Consider the following 20,062-nt stretch of genomic DNA (forward strand, 5'->3'; position numbering starts at 1 on the left):
TCAGGAAACAACGGAAGAGAAACAATAATACGGCTGCTGGTAACTAAGAGCGAATACCAGGGCGGCCTCACTGCCGGGTCTCTGGGAGAGGGTGAAAGACCAGGGAGAAAGGGCTGGGAGGTGGAGGGGCCACAGCAGGAGAGGGACACAGACAGCATGGAGGGGACGCCTTCCTTCTCCCAGGCCACATGGAAGGGGTTCCTCTTATTCGTCCCCCCTCTGCCCCCTCCAGGAGGCTGGAAAAGCCCTCTCGCAATCAGTCCTTAACGGGGAATTTTAAGATGCGTGAAATGGGCTTTCAACCGCACGTTCCTTTCTAGCCCAGGCAATCTTCACCGGATTAAATGCACGAGAATGAGGAAGGGCCCGTGGAAGGCCCTCTGGGGAAAGGGTCCAGGAGGTATCTGAGGAGTCCCGGTCCCATTATAGATGTGCGCCCCCCCCCCGCCCCCCCCCCCCCCCACGACTCCCCTCAGCAGAGCTGTGCCAGGAGAGGGGCCTGCTGGGGACCAGCCATCCTGCCTGTCCCCCAGCATCACGTGCTCACTGCCCACCCAGCAGAGACCAGGCCACCACACAGAGATGCGGCGATGGATGTGGCGGCCTTGACAAGGAACGGCGACCTTGAGCCACTCTGCTTTGACGCAAACGTGTCAGGATCCCGAGGGAGGGGCGCTCCGTGGAAAGACGCGAGGGAGTGAAAACAAGGCCAGAACAATTCTGGGTCTAGAATCCTGGAAAACCCACAACCACAACCAAAGCCAAACGGAGTTGTATATTTATAAACGCAAAGACAAAGTTTTGGAAGGAAGGAAATACATGAAACTGAAAACAGGTTACTTTTTGGGAGGAAGTGGTGGTTCAGGGTCTTTTACATCTTATGCAATATTCTCCTGCATCATTTGTTTTTTTCAAAAATCTTATATGGTTTAAGTTTTTTCAAAACAATAAATATGGTTTTTTAAAAAAAAATTTAGAATCCTCTAGATTGTGGGATGCTCTTGGACTCTCTCTGGAGCTCTCAGAGGCAGAGCCAGGAGCAGGGAGCAGGGCTGAGGTGGCACCTCCCCGGAGGATGGCAGCGCCTCCCTCTCCCTCTGGGGGTGGGGGCTGCTGCCGATTTGCAGATTTCACAATGGAAACTTGCATTTTACAAATGAGAGGATCAACAGCCGGGAAATTGTATTTTTAGCTACCGTGGCTCTTTGCTTCAAAGGCGTGGGTTTCTTCTGAAACCAGGCAAACCTCCTACAAAGTCTGCCGTTTGCACGGAGCGATTAGCATAGCACAAGCAGGAGGAGAGGCCTGGCTCCACTCCCTGCGCAGGGAGGCTTTCTCCAGAAGCGTGATGGAGGCGGGAGAGGAGTCTCTCAATGAGGGCCTGGGCGCTGGGGGTGCGCTGGGGCCACACGGGGTGAGAGCTGAGCCTACAGACCATGGAAGCCGTGCACAGCCGCCACCCTCTAAGCTGCTATTTAAGCCACTTTGCCTCCTGAACCACCTTCTCCCCATGTTCAGGACAGAGGGTCCTGGGGCTGCTTTTCTGAGGGGATGGGCAGAGCCACGGCCAGGCTGAGGGAGAGGGTGGGCTGGGGAGACAGCAGGCAGGGATTGGCACAGCAGGACTGGGATCATGAAGTCTCAGGGAGGCAGCCTCCTCCCGGTGACGCCAGAGCAGAGGCGGCACAACTGTGGTGCGAGGACTCTGCGGCTGGGTGCTGCCCTCCGTCCTCCCCTGCCCCTCGGGCACTCACGCCTGTCTGGGTCGATCCATCCTGCTTTCCTTTCTGGCCTCTCCTCTCAGGGCCCAGCTCCCCCACTCTCCCTGCCACTGCACTTGGCCTGTGGGCATGTATCTTTTTTTTTTTAAATATATTTTATTGATTTTTTACAGAGAGGAAGGGAGAGGGAAAGAGAGATAGAAACATCAACGATGAGAGAGAATCATTGATCGGCTGCCTCCTGCACATCCCCCGCTGGGGATAAAGCCCGAAACCCAGGCATGTGCCCTTGGCTGGAATCGAACCCGGGATCCCTCAGTCTGCAGGCCGACGCTCTACCCACTGAGCCAAACCAGCTAGGGCTATATCTTTGATGCAGTCTCTTCTCTCCTAGAAACCCCTTAGCTGGCTCGGGAAGACCTAACATGTGAAAAGAAGCTTGAACTTTTCTCCAAACACCACAGAAATGAAATGAAAGCGGCAACCTTCCAAGAGCTGTAATTGCAGATACTCCTCTCGGGAGCTGGGCTGGAGACAGATCTCAGCGGGCAGCTGCTCTATCACACCAGGCCCCGAGCCTCAGCCTGGGGGGAGCGTGACCTTGGGCTGCGGGGGTGGGGCTGGGAGAGAAAGTGGAGGGGTTGCTATTTCAGGCCTGGCTGGCAGGAGCAGGAGCAGGAGCAGAGGGACAGGCGGGGCGGAGAGATGAAGCAGCAGCCTCGGCTCCCGGCCCCTCCCTCAGGGTACCGCAGGCAGTAGGATCACACGTCTTCCTGTGGAGGGTCAGGGGACCGGGAAATCCTCACAGATGGGGTGTACAGCTGAAGATCTGAGAAACCAATTACCCTGCTACTGGGGGGCCGGGAGACGCTGGAGGAACTGGACTGGGGGCGGCCACTCAGGCTTCAAGTGCAGGAAGGAAGTGAGGTAACTCCAGGAACTGCCAACTGTCGGGCCAGGGGAGGACAGGGGCGGGGGGAAGGGGGGGGTCTCCTCCAGGAAAGGGGCTGAGGTCTGTCAGGAGGGAGGGGCTCAGCACACAGGAGGAAGGAAAGGCTGACTCCCTGGAGCAATGGACTGATACGGTGGCTGAATTCAGGGCACCTGGAGTGAACTGGCTAAACGCAGGTCCCCTAAAAAGCCAAACAAGTCAGGACGGGGATGTCTGGGGCTGGAGGAGGTTTTAAACTTAGTCCAGGTTATCTGCTCACACCGATGGTTCCAGCAGCACTGAAACTTCTGTAGCAGCCAGAGCCCTGCCCAGCAGGCTTCCCCAGCCACTCCTTCACCAGCCTCGGGTGTTTTAGGCTAAGAGCGGGGAGGAGCGGAAGGCCGCAGCCGGCATGGCAAATGAGCGAGACCCCCACACCCCACCCTGGCCCCCTTCCCTCCTGTCCCTAGAAGTGCCGGGAGGATGGCAGCATTGAACTCGCCCCCCCCCCCCCCCCCCCCCAGATGAGGCCTCGCACAGACACCCAGGTCCCTCTTGGCCGGGGAGGTGGGAGCTCAGTGCCAAGGTGGCCCATGTGAGCAGTTCCTCCTGACTGCGCGGCCGCAGCAGGTGGAGTTGGTTTCTGAACCTGTTCAGGCGCGTTAGTGGGTCACTGGGCTCCTCAGGGCTGCTTGCGAGGCGGCCAGGGACCTGGCCCCAGTGCCCTGGGTGCTGGCCTGGCCTATGGGCTTCTGAGCAGACTGCGCAGGAGTCGGAACACCTGTTCTCCCCCCCCTGCCCCCCCCCACCCCAGCTAGTTCCTACTCATCTTTCATGGCGCGGCTTAAACAGCCTCTTCCCAGAGCTTTCCTGGGCCTCTTCACCGGGGCTGGGCCCTCCCCCATCCCATCTGCTCCCCAGAGCAGCATCACGCTTCCATGGCCCTGCCTTGTGACTCTCCCTGGGAGGGCAGGGACTAGCTCTGCCCACTGCGGTGTCCCTGCCGGTGGGCACAGGGCAGGTCTGCTCAATGACAAATGGCGCTTCCTGGCCCTTCCCAGGCCAGCACAGCAGCCGCCCCTTCCTCTTAGCCACCCTCACAGGGTGGGGGCCGAGCCCTCGCTCCCGGCCGTTCCCTCTGGGAGACACGGACTCTCTGGCCTGACAGCTGTGGCCTCATTTCCGGGGCTATAGCCAGGCTCCTTATTTTTACCCACTGGCATTTTTCATCCCTATGCCTGGCGGGTGGAGAGGGGTTGGGGGGAGGGGTGTGGACAAGTGGGGCTGGAGGAGCTAGGCGGCCGGGAAGGGAATGTGCCAAGAGGGAGGGGATGGGGTGAGGAGGGCCAAATTAGTAAAAAATACTAATTTAAAGAGGAAGAAAAATCCCAAACCCCACCCCCTTGATTTGCCTCAGTAAGCATTTCAACAAGGTCACAAATGCACTGGCTCTATAGATTTTTCTGGCTCCGAACCACATTTCGGGCAGCCTTTAAAAGCCAATTCTTGGCGTGGCTTTGGCTGAGCCTGAGGAGAGGGAAACTAGGGCACGTCTCTGCTCCGAGAAACACGGGATCTGGGTCACCGCTGAGGCCGTGGGCACCCGCCTTCCCCAGGCTGAGCCTGAGCCCCCCGCCCCCCATTTCCTCCAGAGCACAAATCACAACACCGGGACGCACATTTCTTCTCACCGGTCGCCTGTCTGCCTGTCACTAGATTGCCACCTTGTAAAGGCAGGCACCAGCTTTGGGTCCGTGCGTGCCCAGGGCCGCCTGCTCCAGGAAGAGCCACAGAAGGACCCTGTGGGACCGACTCTGTCCTCTGGAATGCTCCGTCACACCTGAGTACTGTCTGCCACCGCGCCAGGGTCTGCCTCGCACACAGGCCGTGCGTGGTAAACGGTTCCTGAGAAATCAGAGCCCAGGTGTCCTCCTTGTGGGACAGAACTCAGCTGACTCGTAAGGTCCCTCCTGGCCCCTCGGAACGGAGCCTAAAATGCAGACCGAGACTCTCCTGGTCTCCAAGCACTGCCCGCTCTGAGCAGGCGCGTCTAACCCCCAGCTCCCCACCTGACCACACAGCAGACAACGCTAGTCTGGCATCTGGCAAGGTGCCATGTTCCCGTCAGGAAGGGATGCCCCCACGCCCCACCCTCACGGCGGTCTCTGGGAAGGTCTAGGCTCCCTCACACAGCCCCCCGCCTTCACGGAGGGATGAGGATGTGGCTGCTGGAGAGTGGTGGGGTGTCACTCCTTCTGCCCCCGCCACAGTGGGCCCTTGAACCGAGATCATTAAGTGGACACTGGCTCGGTCTTCCTCCCCAGCGTTCATGGCCTGGGATTCTGGCTGCAGTACCGTGTTTCCCCATGGACAACTGCTCCTCCTGCTGTACCTGAGGGTGGGCACACGACCCGTCCTGGACCATCAGGGCACGGCGCGCTCTGGCCACAGTGACGGGCCCACTGGACCCCAGCCGGGTCTGCTGCTGAGGCTGGGTGCTGAGTGACAGGAGTGGGCACGAGCTGCTGGAGTCCCTCCTGCCACCGGGTGGGTGGACGGCCTGCCCAGGATGGGCTGGCAGAGGAGGAAGAGCCAGCTGTGGAGGTGAGGGGGGAGACCGAGTCCTGAGGGCTCTCGCTGCACACGTTTAGTTTTTAATGAGCCGTCCTGTCCCTGATGGAACACCACCTTTATTTTTTTTCAACATAAGGGTGAGAAGTATTTTTTTGGTCACATGCCATCAGGAGTCCTGACTGGGCAGCTCTGAGCAGGGCTGGGGGAGGGGGAGAGGAAGGGAAGACACCTGGAGTCAAGTCTTAGCTTGCTCAGCGGCTCCCTGTCTTACCAATCTCGAGAAAACAAGAGAAAGTACAGTCAAGCCCAACATCTGCTTCTCAGGAGCCGAGCCTGAGGCTGCCTCAGAGGGAGCGAGGGCTGGAAAGGGGAGAAGGGGGCCAGGCCACCCTGCCCTCGGGCCTCCCCTCTCTGGACACTGGGGAGAGGGTGGATGCTACTCATCACGATGCCATCACAGCTGCTACTGGTGCTCATGCGGTGACCAGGCCCAGGCCCTTCCAAGCACGTTTGCTAGTCATTTAACCTCCCGAGGACGAGCAGAGATCGTGAGGATCACACAAGAGAACTGCTCAGGACGGCAGCCGCACGGTGGGCCCCCGTGGCCCACTGCTCAGCATCTCTTCCCCTTTCTCCCGAGACCGCGGCCCCTTTGCTCAGAGAGCTGTTGCTCCCCACTCCTCGTGGGCTTCCCTTGGGGCTGCTGCGGCTCTGTGTGAGCCAATCAGAGCATCACCTGCAGAGACGTGATGGCCATGTGATGCGGTGGCCACGCCTCTGCCACTTGAAGAAACTAAAACAACAAGGCTGACCTCAAACCAGGGTCAAGAAGAGAGACGGCGCCACAGAGAAACCCCCAGTTCCTGGGTCTTGCTGCCCTTGGCCTTGGTTTGGCTGCACAGGCCAGTGAAGGCCCCTTGTTCATTTTGGCGACTCTGACTTGGGTTCCTGCCTCCTGCCACACAAGAGTGCTGGCCAACATAGATGACTGGTTCCCGGCTCCAGCGCCCCTGGGATTCAGCCGCCGGGGTGGAGGGTAGCTAGGAGTCTTTGTTTTGACCAAGCATAAGCAGCCTGAGCTAGGTGACCTCCAAGACCCTGTCCAGAGCGAGAGTAATGATGCTGGGTTTAGGTGGATTATACTCAGTGTCAGCTCACTGGGAGGCTTAACAAATACCAACCAGAATCAGGCAGGTTTATGGTTAGCTCTCATGAGCTCCTTCTAATCCCCTGGAAAAGCACCACAAAACAAAAAGTGCTAGCTGTACGGAAAAACTGGTCACCTGGGCTCCGTTAAAAATAAAGAACTCCTAGTCATCAAAATACACCATGTAGGGAGCACTCAAGAGTAGAAGATAATTACAGTATATGCATCTGAGAAAGACTCCAATCCCGAATACAGAAAGAACCTCCACAAATCAGTGAGAAAAACAATGAAAGCCCAGTGGGAAATGACCTGAACAGGCTTATCACAAAAGCGGAGATACCAACGGCCAACCAGCAACGAGAAGTTCTCCAGCTTCCTTGGTCTTCGGGGAAATACAAATTTAAACCACCAGGTGATACCAGCACCTAACAGAATGGCCCAAATCAAAGCCCGATGACACGAGGGTGGGTGAGGATGTGAGCAACTGGACTCACACACTCCGGTGGGAGTGGGAACTGGAGCAGCAACTAAAGCTAAACATATGTGTGGGCTCTGATCCAGCAATTCCGAGGTCTACATCCAAGGGACATGTATGCATACGTTCACCAAAAGACGTTCATAACAGTGCTGAACTGGAACAACCCAAATGCCCATTGAGAGCAGGATGGGTAAATGAATCAGGGTGTTTCCATAAGCGGAGTTCTCTACACAAATGTGAACTGCTGTTACATGTGACACAAATGAATCTCACAAACATAAGGTGGGTCAAAAGAAGCCAGACTTTGTAAGAGGGCACAAACCATATGATTCCGTTTATATAAAGTTCAAAACCGGGTAAAATGAACCTAGCAGTCAGGACAGTGGTTCCTTTGGGGAGGAGGGCAGGGCAGTACCTGGAGGAGACATGGAAGGGGCCCTCTGGATGCTCCACTTCTTTTGTTGTTGTTGTTAATCCTCACCCAAGGATATTTTTCCCATTGAATTTTAGAGAGAGTGGAAGGGAAGTAGGAAGGTGGAGAGAGAGAGGGAGAGGGAGAGGAACATCGATGTGAGAGAGACATCGATTGGTTGCCTCCTGCACATGGCCTAATCGGGCTGGGGATCGAATCTGCAGCCCAGGTACATGCCCTTGACTGGGAACAGGACCAGCGACCGTTTGGTGCTCTGGCCCATGCTCTAACCACTGAGCGACTTCTTTATCTGAGTGCTCCTTACATGGGTGCAGCCAATTAGCAAAAACTGGGCAGCCACTAAATGGCTACCGAGCTGCAGTGCGCGGTACTGACCGATTTGTACACCTGTAAATAGTATGCTTTTCAGTGAAAATTTACATTAACAAAGCATCACAGGCATTGAGGCAGGGAGGGAAGCAAGGCTGCCACCTTGCCTTGATCAGGAAAAGGAAAGACAGATCTGGGCACTGAAGCAAAAAGTGTTCCGTGTTAAGAAAGAGAGGGCTTTACCAGAGAGATGGCAAAACTGAGCAGAGAACAAGCCTAAACGCCTGGGGACACAGCAGAGCTTCTGAGCCTGTTCTCTGAAGCAACACGAAGGGCTGGGGGTCCTGTCTGTCTTCTCCCTGCACGGGAAGGGCCAGCTATGCAGGCGTCAAGGCGGGGCGGAGCCGCGGGCCCATCCAGGGCGTAATGGAGACACGATCAGGCTACAGAAGACACTCTCTGGGGGAACAACAAGGAGGCTCAGAGGGCCCCGAGCTCGGGGAAAATGGTCGTGTGTGACGGCTGCAGCTGGGACATGAGACTGCAGCACATGCTGGGGGCGGGGCATGGGGCACCCTTTCTGAAGAAGCGGAGAAAGAGATGTAAAGCTTAGGGCTTAGGAAAGCAGCATCCGAAAGGAAAGAGTGGGGGGTGAGGCTCAACGGCACAGGACGCCGGTGGAGGACTAGGGGAAACGAGAGACTGGCGTGCCCTTGAAGTCCCTCTCAGCTCAGCTTCAGAGATGGCCAACATGGGTTGCTGTGAGCGACTGATAAACCAGAGGGAGAAACAAATAATCTGGGGGGAAGGAGGGGGTGAGGCATGTCCTCTTGAGCAAGAGTCAAATTGGAGATTTAGTCCAAGAAAGGCATTCACTGTCCAAGTGCCAGGCAGTTCCAACGAGATTGAGTCATCTAATTTCAGACCGGAAGTAGGCCAGGCTAATGGACCACAGGAGCCTGGAGGGCTGGGGGCCTAGAAGGAAGACGGGGAAGGACACAGATTTACTCAGCCTTTCCCTTCTGCCTGAGAGGTGGCAGCCAGCAGGATGAGCCCTGGAGGAGGAGGAGGGGGAGGAGGAGGAGGAGGGGGAGGTCACACCAGCACGGTGTGTGGGGGTTTCCTGCGGTGAACGATGCTGGGTGAAAGGGAGATGCCATGAGAGAGCCCAGCTTCTTCCCGATGAGGGCTGAGGAAAGCAAAGTCCAGACTGGAAACTGGGTGGTTTTCCCAAATGGTTTCCACCACCACTGTCTGGAAGACAAGCAGGATCCTGGCTCTGGGTCTCTGGCTGGTGACGCCGCCCCCCTCGACGAGAGGGAGTGGGTGCAGATGCTCTGGCACCGCAGGGGAATTAAACAGAGCTCTCCAGGAGCTGAAGCTGCAAAGCTCTAAAGCAGTGGTTCTCAACCTTCTGGCCCTTTAAATACAGTTCCTCATGTTGTGACCCAACCATAACATTATTTTCGTTGCTACTTCATAACTGTAATGTTGCTACTGCTGTGAACCGTAATGTAAATATCTGATATGCAGGATGGTCTTAGGCGACCCCTGTGAAAGGGTCGTTCGACCGCCAAAGGGGTCGCGGCCCATAGGTTGAGAACCGCCGCAGAAAGTCCCATCACCCCCTTCAGAGCCCGAGAGACGTCCAGGGGTGCAGGGTGCCCCAGGCCAGGGTCCTCCCAGGCGCAGCCATTTGCGCTGAGCCATGAACTCTCCTGTGTGGAAGGGGCAGCGGGGCTGGGCGCCCTTCACAAACTGCACGTGACAGAACCCGTGTGGGTTTTTCTGAAGGCAGAGCGTGCATGCGTGTGTGTGCATGTGCACGTGTGTGTATGTGTGTGCGCGTGCATGCGTGTGTGTGTGTGTGTGATCTTTGGGGCCACCTGCTAAAAGAAACCACCTGTGGGAGAACACAGGGCCCTCAGGCCACCGGAGGACACCTAAGCTGAGGGGGTCCAGGATGAGAGCACCTACGGTGAGTGAACAGGACACACTCTGTAACTGCTGCTCCGGAGGAGTTTAAAGCGCGTTGAAAACTAAGGACGCCCTGTGCCTGTCCTGGCTCAGATGCAGCCCCACCCCACAGGCAGGAGGTGGAAATGACTTCGAGGGTCTGATTCCAATCTACCACCTGTCACGAGGCGACAGTGCAATACTCATGAGCTACTGCTAAGTAACCAAGCTAACTTACCAAGGTCAAAGCTGTTCGATTCCTGGCACCCTTAGGTAAAATACAGACAAATCCAGAGGACTGCAGAGTCTACCCAGAAACTTGACCCCTCAAACTTCAGAAAGAAATTAATTACCAAGTCCTTAGCCCCTGGCAACAGTTCCTGACAATCACGCCCCAGGCCCTGCCTGAGCCATGGGCTGGGGAGCTGATGCCTTTTGTTGTTGTTAATCCTCACCTGAGGATATTTTTCCATTGACTTTCAGAGAGAGTGGAAGGGACCGGGAGAGATAGAGAAGAGAGAAACATCGATGTGAGAGAGAGACACATCGATTGGTTGCCTCCCGCATGCACCCCGACCAGGGCTGGGATGGAGCCTGCAACCGAGGTACGTGTCCTTGACTGGAATTGAACCCTCGGCCCTTCAGTCTGCGGACAAATGCTCAACCTCTGAGCCAAACCGGCTAGGACGAGCTGATGTCTTTTAATCCAAGGGCCCAGCAGGTCCCGGCACCCATGTGATGAGGAGTCCAAAAGGCATGCCTGGGCGGTGGGCATGGAATGGTTCCTGAGTCCTCACCCACCAGGGGCTTCAGGATGCTGGGGCGAAGGACTGGCTCTGAGGGAGGAGGGCTGCTGGGGTCACATGCCTCCCCTAGCCAAGTTCACCCGTGACCTCTAACCTCCCACAAGCCCAGCTCGGAGCGAGTGGGCTCTTTGCCTCCTTCCACCCACCCCATCACAGGGATCCAGGACGACCCTTGAAACGTGGGGACACTTCCCTCTAAAGCTCCCAGACTCCCAGAGCACAGTGTGCAGGGCTCCCTCTGGCTAGCACTCCCCCACCCTTTAACCCTAATTAATCCCAGCCTGGCCTAACAAGGCTCAACACATGCTTCCGTTCCAAAGGAAACGTCGCTTCCACAGGGAGGGCCAGTTGCAGGACAGTGGCTCTACAGGGACAGTGTGGGGGCTGCTTGGAGGAGGCAGAGCAAAGTCACGGGCTTGTCCCTAGCCCTCCCTGTCACCCCTGGGTCACAGGCATGAGGTGCTGGGAAGCTGGCACTTCGCCCCGGATTAGGGACAGTGGAAATAGAGGGGGGAGGACTCCCTGAATTTTGCCCTTCACAAGGACATCTTTCTATCTTTGAGGCAAGTCTCTTTCTCTGGCGTGTCAGATCGTGCCTGCCATTCATTCCCTCAGCACTGTCCCAGGTCAGAGCCAAGAGCTGGTTGTACAAGGCAGCTTCTGCGCCTGAGCCGGTTTGGCTCAGTGGATAGAGTGTTGGCCTGTGGACTGAAGGGTCCTGGGTTCGACTCCAGTCAAGGGCACATACCTTGGTTGCAGGCTCCTACCCGGCCTGGGCCCTGGTCAGGGCTTGTGCAGGAGGCAACCAATCGATGTGTTTCACATCATTATTTCTGTCTTTCCCTCTCTCGTCCACTCTCTCTAGAAATCAATGGAAAAATATCCTTGGGTGAGGATTACAAAAACCCCACACCTAACAAAGTAGCTTTTACCACACACTCCCTTTGATGTCCTGCATCTCAACAAAAGCACCCCAGCCCTGGCCCCGGGGAGGGGGGCGACTGTGGAAAGCTCCCGAAGTGTCACACAAGGAGCTGGGCCGACGGGCTTAACGCCAAGACCTGCGAGAAGCTCCTGAGAGGGACGCAGGCCACTCCTTGGGAGAACTCCCCCAGACTGTGCAATGTCCGCCTCCTCCCGCAGCTGGGGGCCAACAACACAACCACGACTGATCGCAGATCGCAGCCCGCCTCTTCCCGGGCAGATGGGCCACGGCCTCGGCCAGCAGACAGACTTAGGTTGGCGCGTGTCTGTCACAGCAACTTATTTCAGTTCTGAGTTATAAGAGGAAGAGGTCCAAGTGGGACCCCTTAGAAGCCCTCTGCTGCAGGCCAGGGCCGGAGGCAAAGCCTGCTTTTCTGATGCCACTTTACTGTGACTCATCCTCTATTAGCTTGGGCACATGGGCTTTGGGGGCTTGGCCAATGCCCCTGGGGCAGCTAAGGTGGCACCTATAAAGGCCGACAGAGTCAAGGTGCAGACAGAGGCCACAGAGAGCGAGGAGAGTCAGGCAGACCAGCGGGTGTGGGCTGCCCCAGCCACAGGGGCCATTTGGCCCCAGCCAAGGGCTTGTCTCCCAGGCGGAACGCACAAGGATAGCAAAGTGGAATTTCCCAATCAGCATGAAAGGGCTTCTTCTCTCGAGGCCCTCCCCCAGCCCCTGCAACGAAAAACAAGGCCAGTTTCCAGTGGCTTCCTAGGCCTTGGCTCCCCTGCCCCACCACCCACCTCAGCGGCCAATGAATTCCCTACTCCAGGCCCGACACAGGGCTGACACAGGGCTCTTATGTAAACCCGGGGGAGGGAGTGGGGGGCCTGGGTCTCACAGAAAGAGCCTCGTGACTGCCCCCACCTCCCGTGGGCCCTCAGCCCGTGCTCTCTGAACACCCGCCCCGCTTAGAGGCACCGCTTTCCTGGGGAGGGTGCTTGGGACCTCACCCACCATCAACTGGGCTGGCTGGGGTTGGCGCCTTGGCGTTCACAGCAGAGTTGCTGGTTAAAAAGAAAGCATTCTCCGGCCAGTCCCCTTGCCAGGCGGCAGGGAGGAAGAGGAGGGGAAGAGGCTCAGCTGATTAAGGCAGAGGACGGCTGGCCAGAGGGCCGTCTTGGCCGGCAGAGTGGGGCGTCCTCACCCCGCTCCCTTCCCAGCACACAGCAGGCCTTGTAAGGACCCCAGCTGTAGGATTACGCTGGAGTTCATATCACAGTTTATCAAAGAGGCTGCGTTTTCTCTCTCCTCGCCTTTTCTCCTCAGCATAAGTGACCAGTTCATGGGAAAACAAGGCCCGAGCTTGTCCTGCCTGCACTGGCACGGAGGGTGGGAAGAGGCTGGAAGGGGGAAGTAAATGTACACCAACACCCACCCGGGCAGAGTTGTTTTAAGGGGCTGGGCCGCGGTGGGTGCCCTGGGTGCTGGGGCAGCAGGCCCGGTGCGCCAGAGCCAGCTGTTGGCACAGAAGGTTCAATTATTTTACCCTCTCAAGTCTGGTTTCCCCTCCCCACAGCCCACCGTGGGAGGCGAGGCCACATCACCAGGCAGGCGGAACAACAGCTCCCCTTTACCGAGCTGTGCGGAGAGCTGTAACACGCACGGTCTTACGTAACCCTCTCCGCAAACGTCTTACAGGCAAAGCAAGCCAGCCCTGGACACAGGTTGCGCAGTTAAAAACTGGAGGACCCTGGATTCGAACCCGTCAGTTTCACTCCAGAAGCTCCCTCCTAATCCTGCCCTGAGTGCCTGTGGGAGGCCCAGTGGCTGCACGCCTGTGGAAGGTGAGGGTGTGGGTGTGGGTGTGGGCAGGGCTGGGGGTGCCCGGCACCAACCCCCTCTCAGCACCCCCTAACCCTGTCCTGTCTTCCCTCCATGTGTGGACTTGCGAGCAGTTCCCACAAAGTCTGGCTGAGATGAGGTTTTGGAGCCACTGGCTTCCCCAAACTCAATAGGCGTATACACTGTTATGTCCACCAGAAACAAGGCCATTTGGATCCAGAGAGGATGTCCAACCCACCCAGGCTGGAGTTCGGGGCCCCATTCCCAACCCCCTCGGAGGTGCAGCCTGGGAAAGCTGAGGGGAGAGGAAACGCTCTGGGTCCCGAGGGAAGTCAGGCATCTTCCTCAACGCCAGGACCCCCCACCAGATGTCTGTCTCCAGATGCTTTGTGCTAGACACGCAGCCGCTCCGGGACCTGGAGCTCACACTGCCACAGACGTGGTTTGCCAGAAGAATCTTCCCTTTTTTTTTTTCAATGATTGGTCTTGGGGTTGAGAGGAGCAACTTATAGTTTCAGTAACACCTGGAGGGTTTGATCATTTACTGTTTCTCAGCAGCCGGCATGCACCATTATTACGCCCCTCCTTGGAGCCCTCAGCAGAGCGTAAGGAAATGAGACGAGAAGCCTGCAGGCAGGCTGACGCTCCCGAGGGCTCATCCCAGCAATCTCTGCCGAAGAGGAAAGCACCCCTTCAAGGCCGCCTCCACATCTGATGCTGTGCGGTGTGCGCCCTGGCAGCCGGACTGGGGGCCTGGACTGTGGCCTGGGCTGGCCGGCTGCGACCTGGCACGCTGGCTTAACAGGCAGCAGGTTCCAGAAGGGCCAGGTGGCTGTTGGCCTTAACACGGACTGACAGGTGCTGGTGCTGCTTAGAGGAATAGCAGGCTGACAACTGAAGCAAAGGACTAAGAGGGCAACATGTGTGAGGGGCCAGCCCTGGTTCTCAGCGAGAGTGCCAAGGGCTAGGAGGCCTCTGGGGCTGTGTGGGGTGGGAGGGAGGCCAGGCTCTCACCCAGGAGGCCCCAGCACGGTCCCTGAGGGGTGTGAGCCGCAGAACGGTCACCATGCTGGCTATACTGAGTGCCCTGGACCAGGAGGGAGGAGCCCCTCAGGGCACGGGACCCGGCCCTCTCACAGAAGGGGCAAAGTGGCAGCTGCGGCGTTAGCAGAGCGCAGGGGTCTGCAGCCCAGCTCCGACCAAGCCGAAGGGTACATGGCTTCCTCTCATTTCCCTTCTGCAAAATGAGGATTCCCACCAGCCCCGGATGCCTGGGAGACACTGCAAAGCGAGCGAAGCCTCACTGTCCTAGAGGCGTAAATGGGAAGGTGGGCGGTGGCAGGGCCCCAGCCGCACTGCAGCTTGGTGCAGTCTGGGGGTGCTGCTCACTCCCCTGAGCTGCCGCTCCCCACTCCTGATGGGGCCTGCGAGGCTGAGAGGATGGAAGAACCCATTACAGCCCGTTCTCCAGGGAGGAGAGTAGCTATGCAGGCCTTTCCAAAGGCCTCTCTCCACCGGTTCCCGAAAGTCTTCCAGGCAAGGAGGGCTGGTCAGAGGGCTGGCACCTCTGCAGTTTGGAAAACCACATACAGCGAACTGTCACTCATGTGGGGACAGGCCGTCATCTTCCTGGTGGGCGGTCTCCTGTACCACATCTAACCTCACTTCAATCCCCGACTGACTGCCCAGCCTGAGGTGCTGAAAAGCCGTGGAAATCTTCCTCCCTTGGCCAATGAGGACAAGAATCCATTTCTGTCCCTCTGAACCTTGGTTCTCATTCAGGGCAATTTTGCTCCCAGGAGACACTGGAAATGTTTGAAGCCATTTTTGATTGTCCCCACGGGGTGGGCGCGATGCTGCTGGCAGCTGGTGGGTGGAGACCAGGGATGTTGCTCCACATCCTACACTGCAGGGACAGTCCCCGCCACAAAGAAGGACCGACCCCAAATGTCAATAGTGCAGTGACACCCTCCCACCCTCACAGCCACCTGCTGGGAGGGCAGGGACTCTGCGGTCCTGCTATTTGCCCTTCTGGCGAGGCAGGCCTGTCCCTCCTTCGCCTGAATCCTTTGCCTGTTCTCCAGGTCGCTCACCGCCAAGCTCAGCCCTCGAGCGCGAGGGCCTGGTGCTCCCTCCCCCTGCCTCCCAGGAGACTCTCTTGGGACCTCATCTCCCCGAAACTGCCTCCTGCCATCCCCCTTTCCTCTGCTTCTTCCTACCTCCCGGGCCCTCTTTTCAGCCTCCTTCCTGGCTTCTCCTTTCCCAAGCTGAACAGCGGAGCTCCTCAGGCTCAGCTCAGCCCCTGCCCTTCCCTCTGCCTGTTACAGCGACTGTTCTCACTTCCTAAGAATGAAAACCCCACAAACACATGAGGACAGAATGGTACCTCACACAGAACCAGTCTCAGTCAGAGCTGTTGAATAAATGAATGAGTCTAGAATGGATGCCTATGCCATCAATTTCCAGATGTGTATCTCAGGCCTAGGCCCCCTTTTGAGAGACAGGTACAGAAACTGCTTCTTCAACCTCTCCTTTGATGTTCCCAAAGCAATTTACATGCAAATACAGGCCCCTCCTCCCTCCCTGCTCCTCCCCCAGGGCTCCCATTCCAGAAATTGCCACCCCATCCACTGCCGGCACACGAGGGCCCTGGGTGTCACTCCACCTCCCTCTCCCCTCATTCCTCCTGCAGTCAATCACCAAATCTTATACTTTCAAATCCCCTTGCTTCTTCCCCTCCACCAACAGCTGCCACCATCTCTCACCTGGACAGCAGCCTCCCACATACCCCTTGCCCCTCCCCGCACCGTCCCCCAGCAGCACAGTCATCGTTTAAACCAGAGAAATCTGGTCACACCATTTCCCTGCTCAAGCCCTCCCAGTGGCTCCCTGTGACCTCTGGGTAAGGCCCCCAACCCTTAGTGTGGCCCACAAGGCTGAGCTCTGGCCCTTAGCTCTGGTTTACGGCAAAATGAACGCACCAAGCTTCTCTCTGCCTTGAAGGCTCTGTACAGGCCAGAAGCTCCTTCATCTCCTGGTCCCCGGTCCCCGGATGGCCTCAGAAGCCTCCCTGGCCCCGGGGGCCACATTAGTCTACCTGTCCCCCAAGCACCCTGGACAGCTTTAACACCCTCATCACCCCACACGTTCTGATCTCACTGATGGGGGAGGGCCAGCCATCGGCTTCTGTTTTAAGCCTCCTGGGTGACCTAACAGTCAGAGCTGAGAGCTGCTGCCGCTCAGACTATTCCGGAGAAGTCTTCCCCCTGGAAGATCTAGATTTTGTTGGTCTGAAGGTCACTCTTCTGGTAACCCTGCTCCTTGGAGCTGAGTAGGCGGCAAAAGGCCAGACCTGGCCACGCTACTGGTGATGACAGCTTGAGAGGCGCTGAGCAACTGGAGCTGGGGCCCAGGCACCGTCCAGGTCTAGGCTCGCATGACTCATGTATCTGGCTCCACCGCTGCCAGCAAACCTGGGCACCCCGTGTAGGCAGTGGGTCACCTGGCACAGCCCGGCTCATGTCCCATCTGGCTTACCTACTCCCCCACTCCTCAAAGACCCCCTGTAGGGCATTTAATGAGACGATGTTCAACCTCAAAGGAAAACACTGTCTCACAAGCGAAAAACGAATTCATTTGTTTGAAAATGGTGACAGGGAGCTGCCTCAAGTCAGTAGCACCAGTGTGAAGGGGGGGACCTTCTTTGTTCCTTTGAAGAACAAACACAAAGGTCAGGAAAAGGAGACAAGTGACACGAGAGAGGAAGTGGTGGATGGGACACCTCACAGGGTGAGGAGGAGAGTGTGTGGCACTAACCTGATGATGAAGGCGCCTCGGACCTCCAGGAGCTTCCGTTCACTGCTGAACCGCTTGAGAAGGTTGATCATGAACTTGTAGAAGTAGGAGTTCATGGTGGGAGTGGAAGGAGAACATTCTAAGCCTTTGGTACCTGTAGAGAAAGGGATGGAGCTGGGATTTATTCTGTGGCCACAGGGTGATGGGCAGCCCACCCCCCAGAATATAAACAGTTGTAAATGCCAAAAAGGTAGTGGTCGTGGTCTGTGTGCAACAACACGAGGGAAAATCTTCAATCAAGGGCCACATTTGACAGCAATAAAACAAGGGCTACACAGGTAAGTCCAAGCAACTCTGCTTACTACACACATACCCACTGACTGTCCACCCGCCCAGTCAGCCCCGGCCACTTCGTGAACACCGCCTCTCTGTAAGATCCTCTGCTTGGTGCTATGTAATTTTTAAAAAATAAACTTCTACTCATTATCTCAATAAATAAAATATGCCTTGGCCTTTATTTTGGCCAGTTGACAAATGACAAGTCAAAGAGAAAAAAGGGGGAAAGACAGGCCCACAATCTCAATGGTCAACAAAACTGACACACCTGGAGAGGCAAAAGCCACACTCCTTGCCCAGCGTGACTGAACAAAGAGTAATTGTGCCCACGCCACTAGATTAAAGACGGCACACGCTATGAAATGTGACCGATGTTTCACTCTGCACCCAATGATTTTTTAAAATATTTTTATTGGTTTTAGAGGGAGAAACATCGACTGGTTGCCTCCTGCAGGTCCCCTATTGGGGATCAAGCCTACAACCCGGGCATGTGCTCCAACCAGGGATCAAACCGGCGACCTTTTGGTACACTCAACTAACTGAGCCACATGGGCCAGGGATGCACCCGATGTTTTAAAATCAGACATTCTTTTTCATCTTCAGGCAAAGATGCTCTTTTAGAGTCGTGCTCTGAAGACTTTCAAAGCCCGCAGTTGGCTTTAGAACGAACCAGAAGCACACTGGAGGTCTCCCTCTGATGTGTCCTAGCTGAGAACACACTGAGGGCCACCCCTCCCCACGTCGCCCTCTGCAAGGCACCCAGCATCCAGCACCAAGGAGGGGACAAGGACAGGGCTGACGGAATGCATGGATGATCCCCACAGTGTATTCACACACCCCAATACACTCCTTGGGTCCCCCCTCTTTCCTTTCTAACACACACTGACCCCAACAGCACTGCTGGAAAGAGGTGCTAGCGATGGTAGGAATCCTCACTCCATCTGCCCAAGACATTAACGGGGCATTACAAAGAGAACAGTTCAAGTGAGATATAAGTCACATCCCATAAAGTCCTAAAGTGTACAATTCAATGGTGTGAGGTATATTCACAAAGATGTCCATCTATCAGCACTAATTCCAGAACATTTTCATCATCCCCCAAACTCTTACCCATTAGCTGTCATTCTACATTTACCCCTCGTTTTTATGGCCGAATAATATTCCACTGTATGGATAAACCATATTTTATCCAGTCATCAGTTGGTGGACCATTTGGTTGTTTCTACTTTTGGGCTATTAAGAATGATACTGCTTTCAGATCAGATCATCATCAGATCCTCATCAGATCCTAACCAGAACCTAGCCAGAGAACATGGCAAAAGAACCTGGATAGAACCTGGCTAAAGAACCTGGAGAACCTAGACAGAACATGGCGACCGAACCTGACTAGAACCTGGCTGGAGAAGCTGGATGGAGAACCTAGCAAGAGAACATGGCTACAGAACCTGGCTGGAGATCCTGACCAGAACTTGGCTGGATCCTAACCAGAACTTCGCTGGAGACCAGAACTTCGCTGAAGATCCTGACCAGAACTCGGCTGGAGTTCCTGGCTTGAGATCCTGGAGGGAGAACCTCGCTATGCTGATCAACTGAACGCTGACCCCGTGCCATTCCTTCTTCGCCGACTCCGTTCACACCTTTGGGAACCCCTGGAACAGGATTCCCCTAGGTAAGCCCCCCCCATTGAGAACCCCCACACTCGGGACGGATAAGACTCCACCAGGGTGCTACAGACCCCCCTATAGAGGATAAGTAGGGTAAGAAGGTGGATGGTACAGAACTTAGATTGAGAAGATGTGCCATACTGAGTCCAAAGAAAGAAGACTCTGTATTAATCTTTAGATTAAGAAGATGTGCCATACTGAGTCTAAAGAAAAAAGACTCTGTATTGATCTTTTAACACATATGCTTGCTAGCAGAGGAGTTAAGTTTACGCCCAGTCAGACGGAATGTTTTATACAAGAAGTATGTCCATGCTTTTCTGAGGAAGGAAAGGTGCCGGAAAGGTAAATGTAGAGGCATGGGAGAAGGTAGGCCCAAGGAGCCTTATCCTTAACCCCACTGCAGCCTTTCCACCCCGGAAAAGTGCAGGATTGGAAAGCTCTCCCTGGGGTGATAGATCAGGACTCAGGTAATAGCAGAAAGCGCCAATCCTACTCTTAAAATGGATACAAGAGAGCATTTGGGGTTTTTCTTTTTAATGCCTGTCTTGGACTGAGTAAATGCATTACATGCTTCACCACAATGGACCCAGAGAAGCTCCTTGTCCCATCGTTCCAAAGACTTAGAGTTGCCCCAATGACAGAAAAGCGGAAAAAAGAAGAAAAGAAAGGCTATGCAAGGGACTGAGGTGCCAACATGGGGTCAGCTGAAGAAGTTAACAACTGAGGCCCAACAGATGGTAGAAAAGCAAGAAGTGGAAGCTACTCTCTCAGCCAAGTCCGAGGACTCTGAGTAAATCAGCAAAAGAAACTTTCATTTAGCAGAAACTCACTTATTTCGTCAAATGGAAAGACTTACTTACAGGAGCCTGGAAGGGACCTGATGTACTTTTAACCTGGGGGAGAGGAGATGCTTGTATATTTCCACAGGATGCAGACTCACCTGTGTGGATTCCAGACCATCTAATCCGACCTTATGTCACACCACCCTCCGTCTCCTCCTCATCCTCCTCCTCCCCGGTATCATCCATATCGTCCGACCCAGAGGGCACAGCTGACTCCTCCCCGAACACCGACACCACCATCAAGCATGGCCCTGATGGACCCTTTGATGCAGCCCTTCAACTCGCTGACGCTTCGGGAAG

General features: G+C 55.8%; 1 protein-coding gene across 2 annotated transcripts in view; it reads right to left on the reverse strand.

The window, feature by feature from the left end:
* The window catches only part of VAC14 (VAC14 component of PIKFYVE complex), a 97,722-nt gene that overhangs the window by 19,176 nt on the left and 58,484 nt on the right, over window positions 1-20,062 (reverse strand). For both annotated transcript variants that reach the window (XM_070398562.1, XM_070398564.1), the window contains exon 14: window positions 16,942-17,074. In XM_070398562.1, coding sequence (XP_070254663.1) covers window positions 16,942-17,074 — 133 coding nt within the window. The remainder of the gene's footprint in view (window positions 1-16,941; window positions 17,075-20,062) is intronic.

Source organism: Myotis yumanensis, unplaced genomic scaffold (assembly GCF_028538775.1).
Source record: "Myotis yumanensis isolate MYYU_CA2020_CCGP unplaced genomic scaffold, mMyoYum1.0.hap1 SCAF_18, whole genome shotgun sequence".
Taxonomy (NCBI): Eukaryota; Metazoa; Chordata; class Mammalia; order Chiroptera; family Vespertilionidae; genus Myotis; species Myotis yumanensis.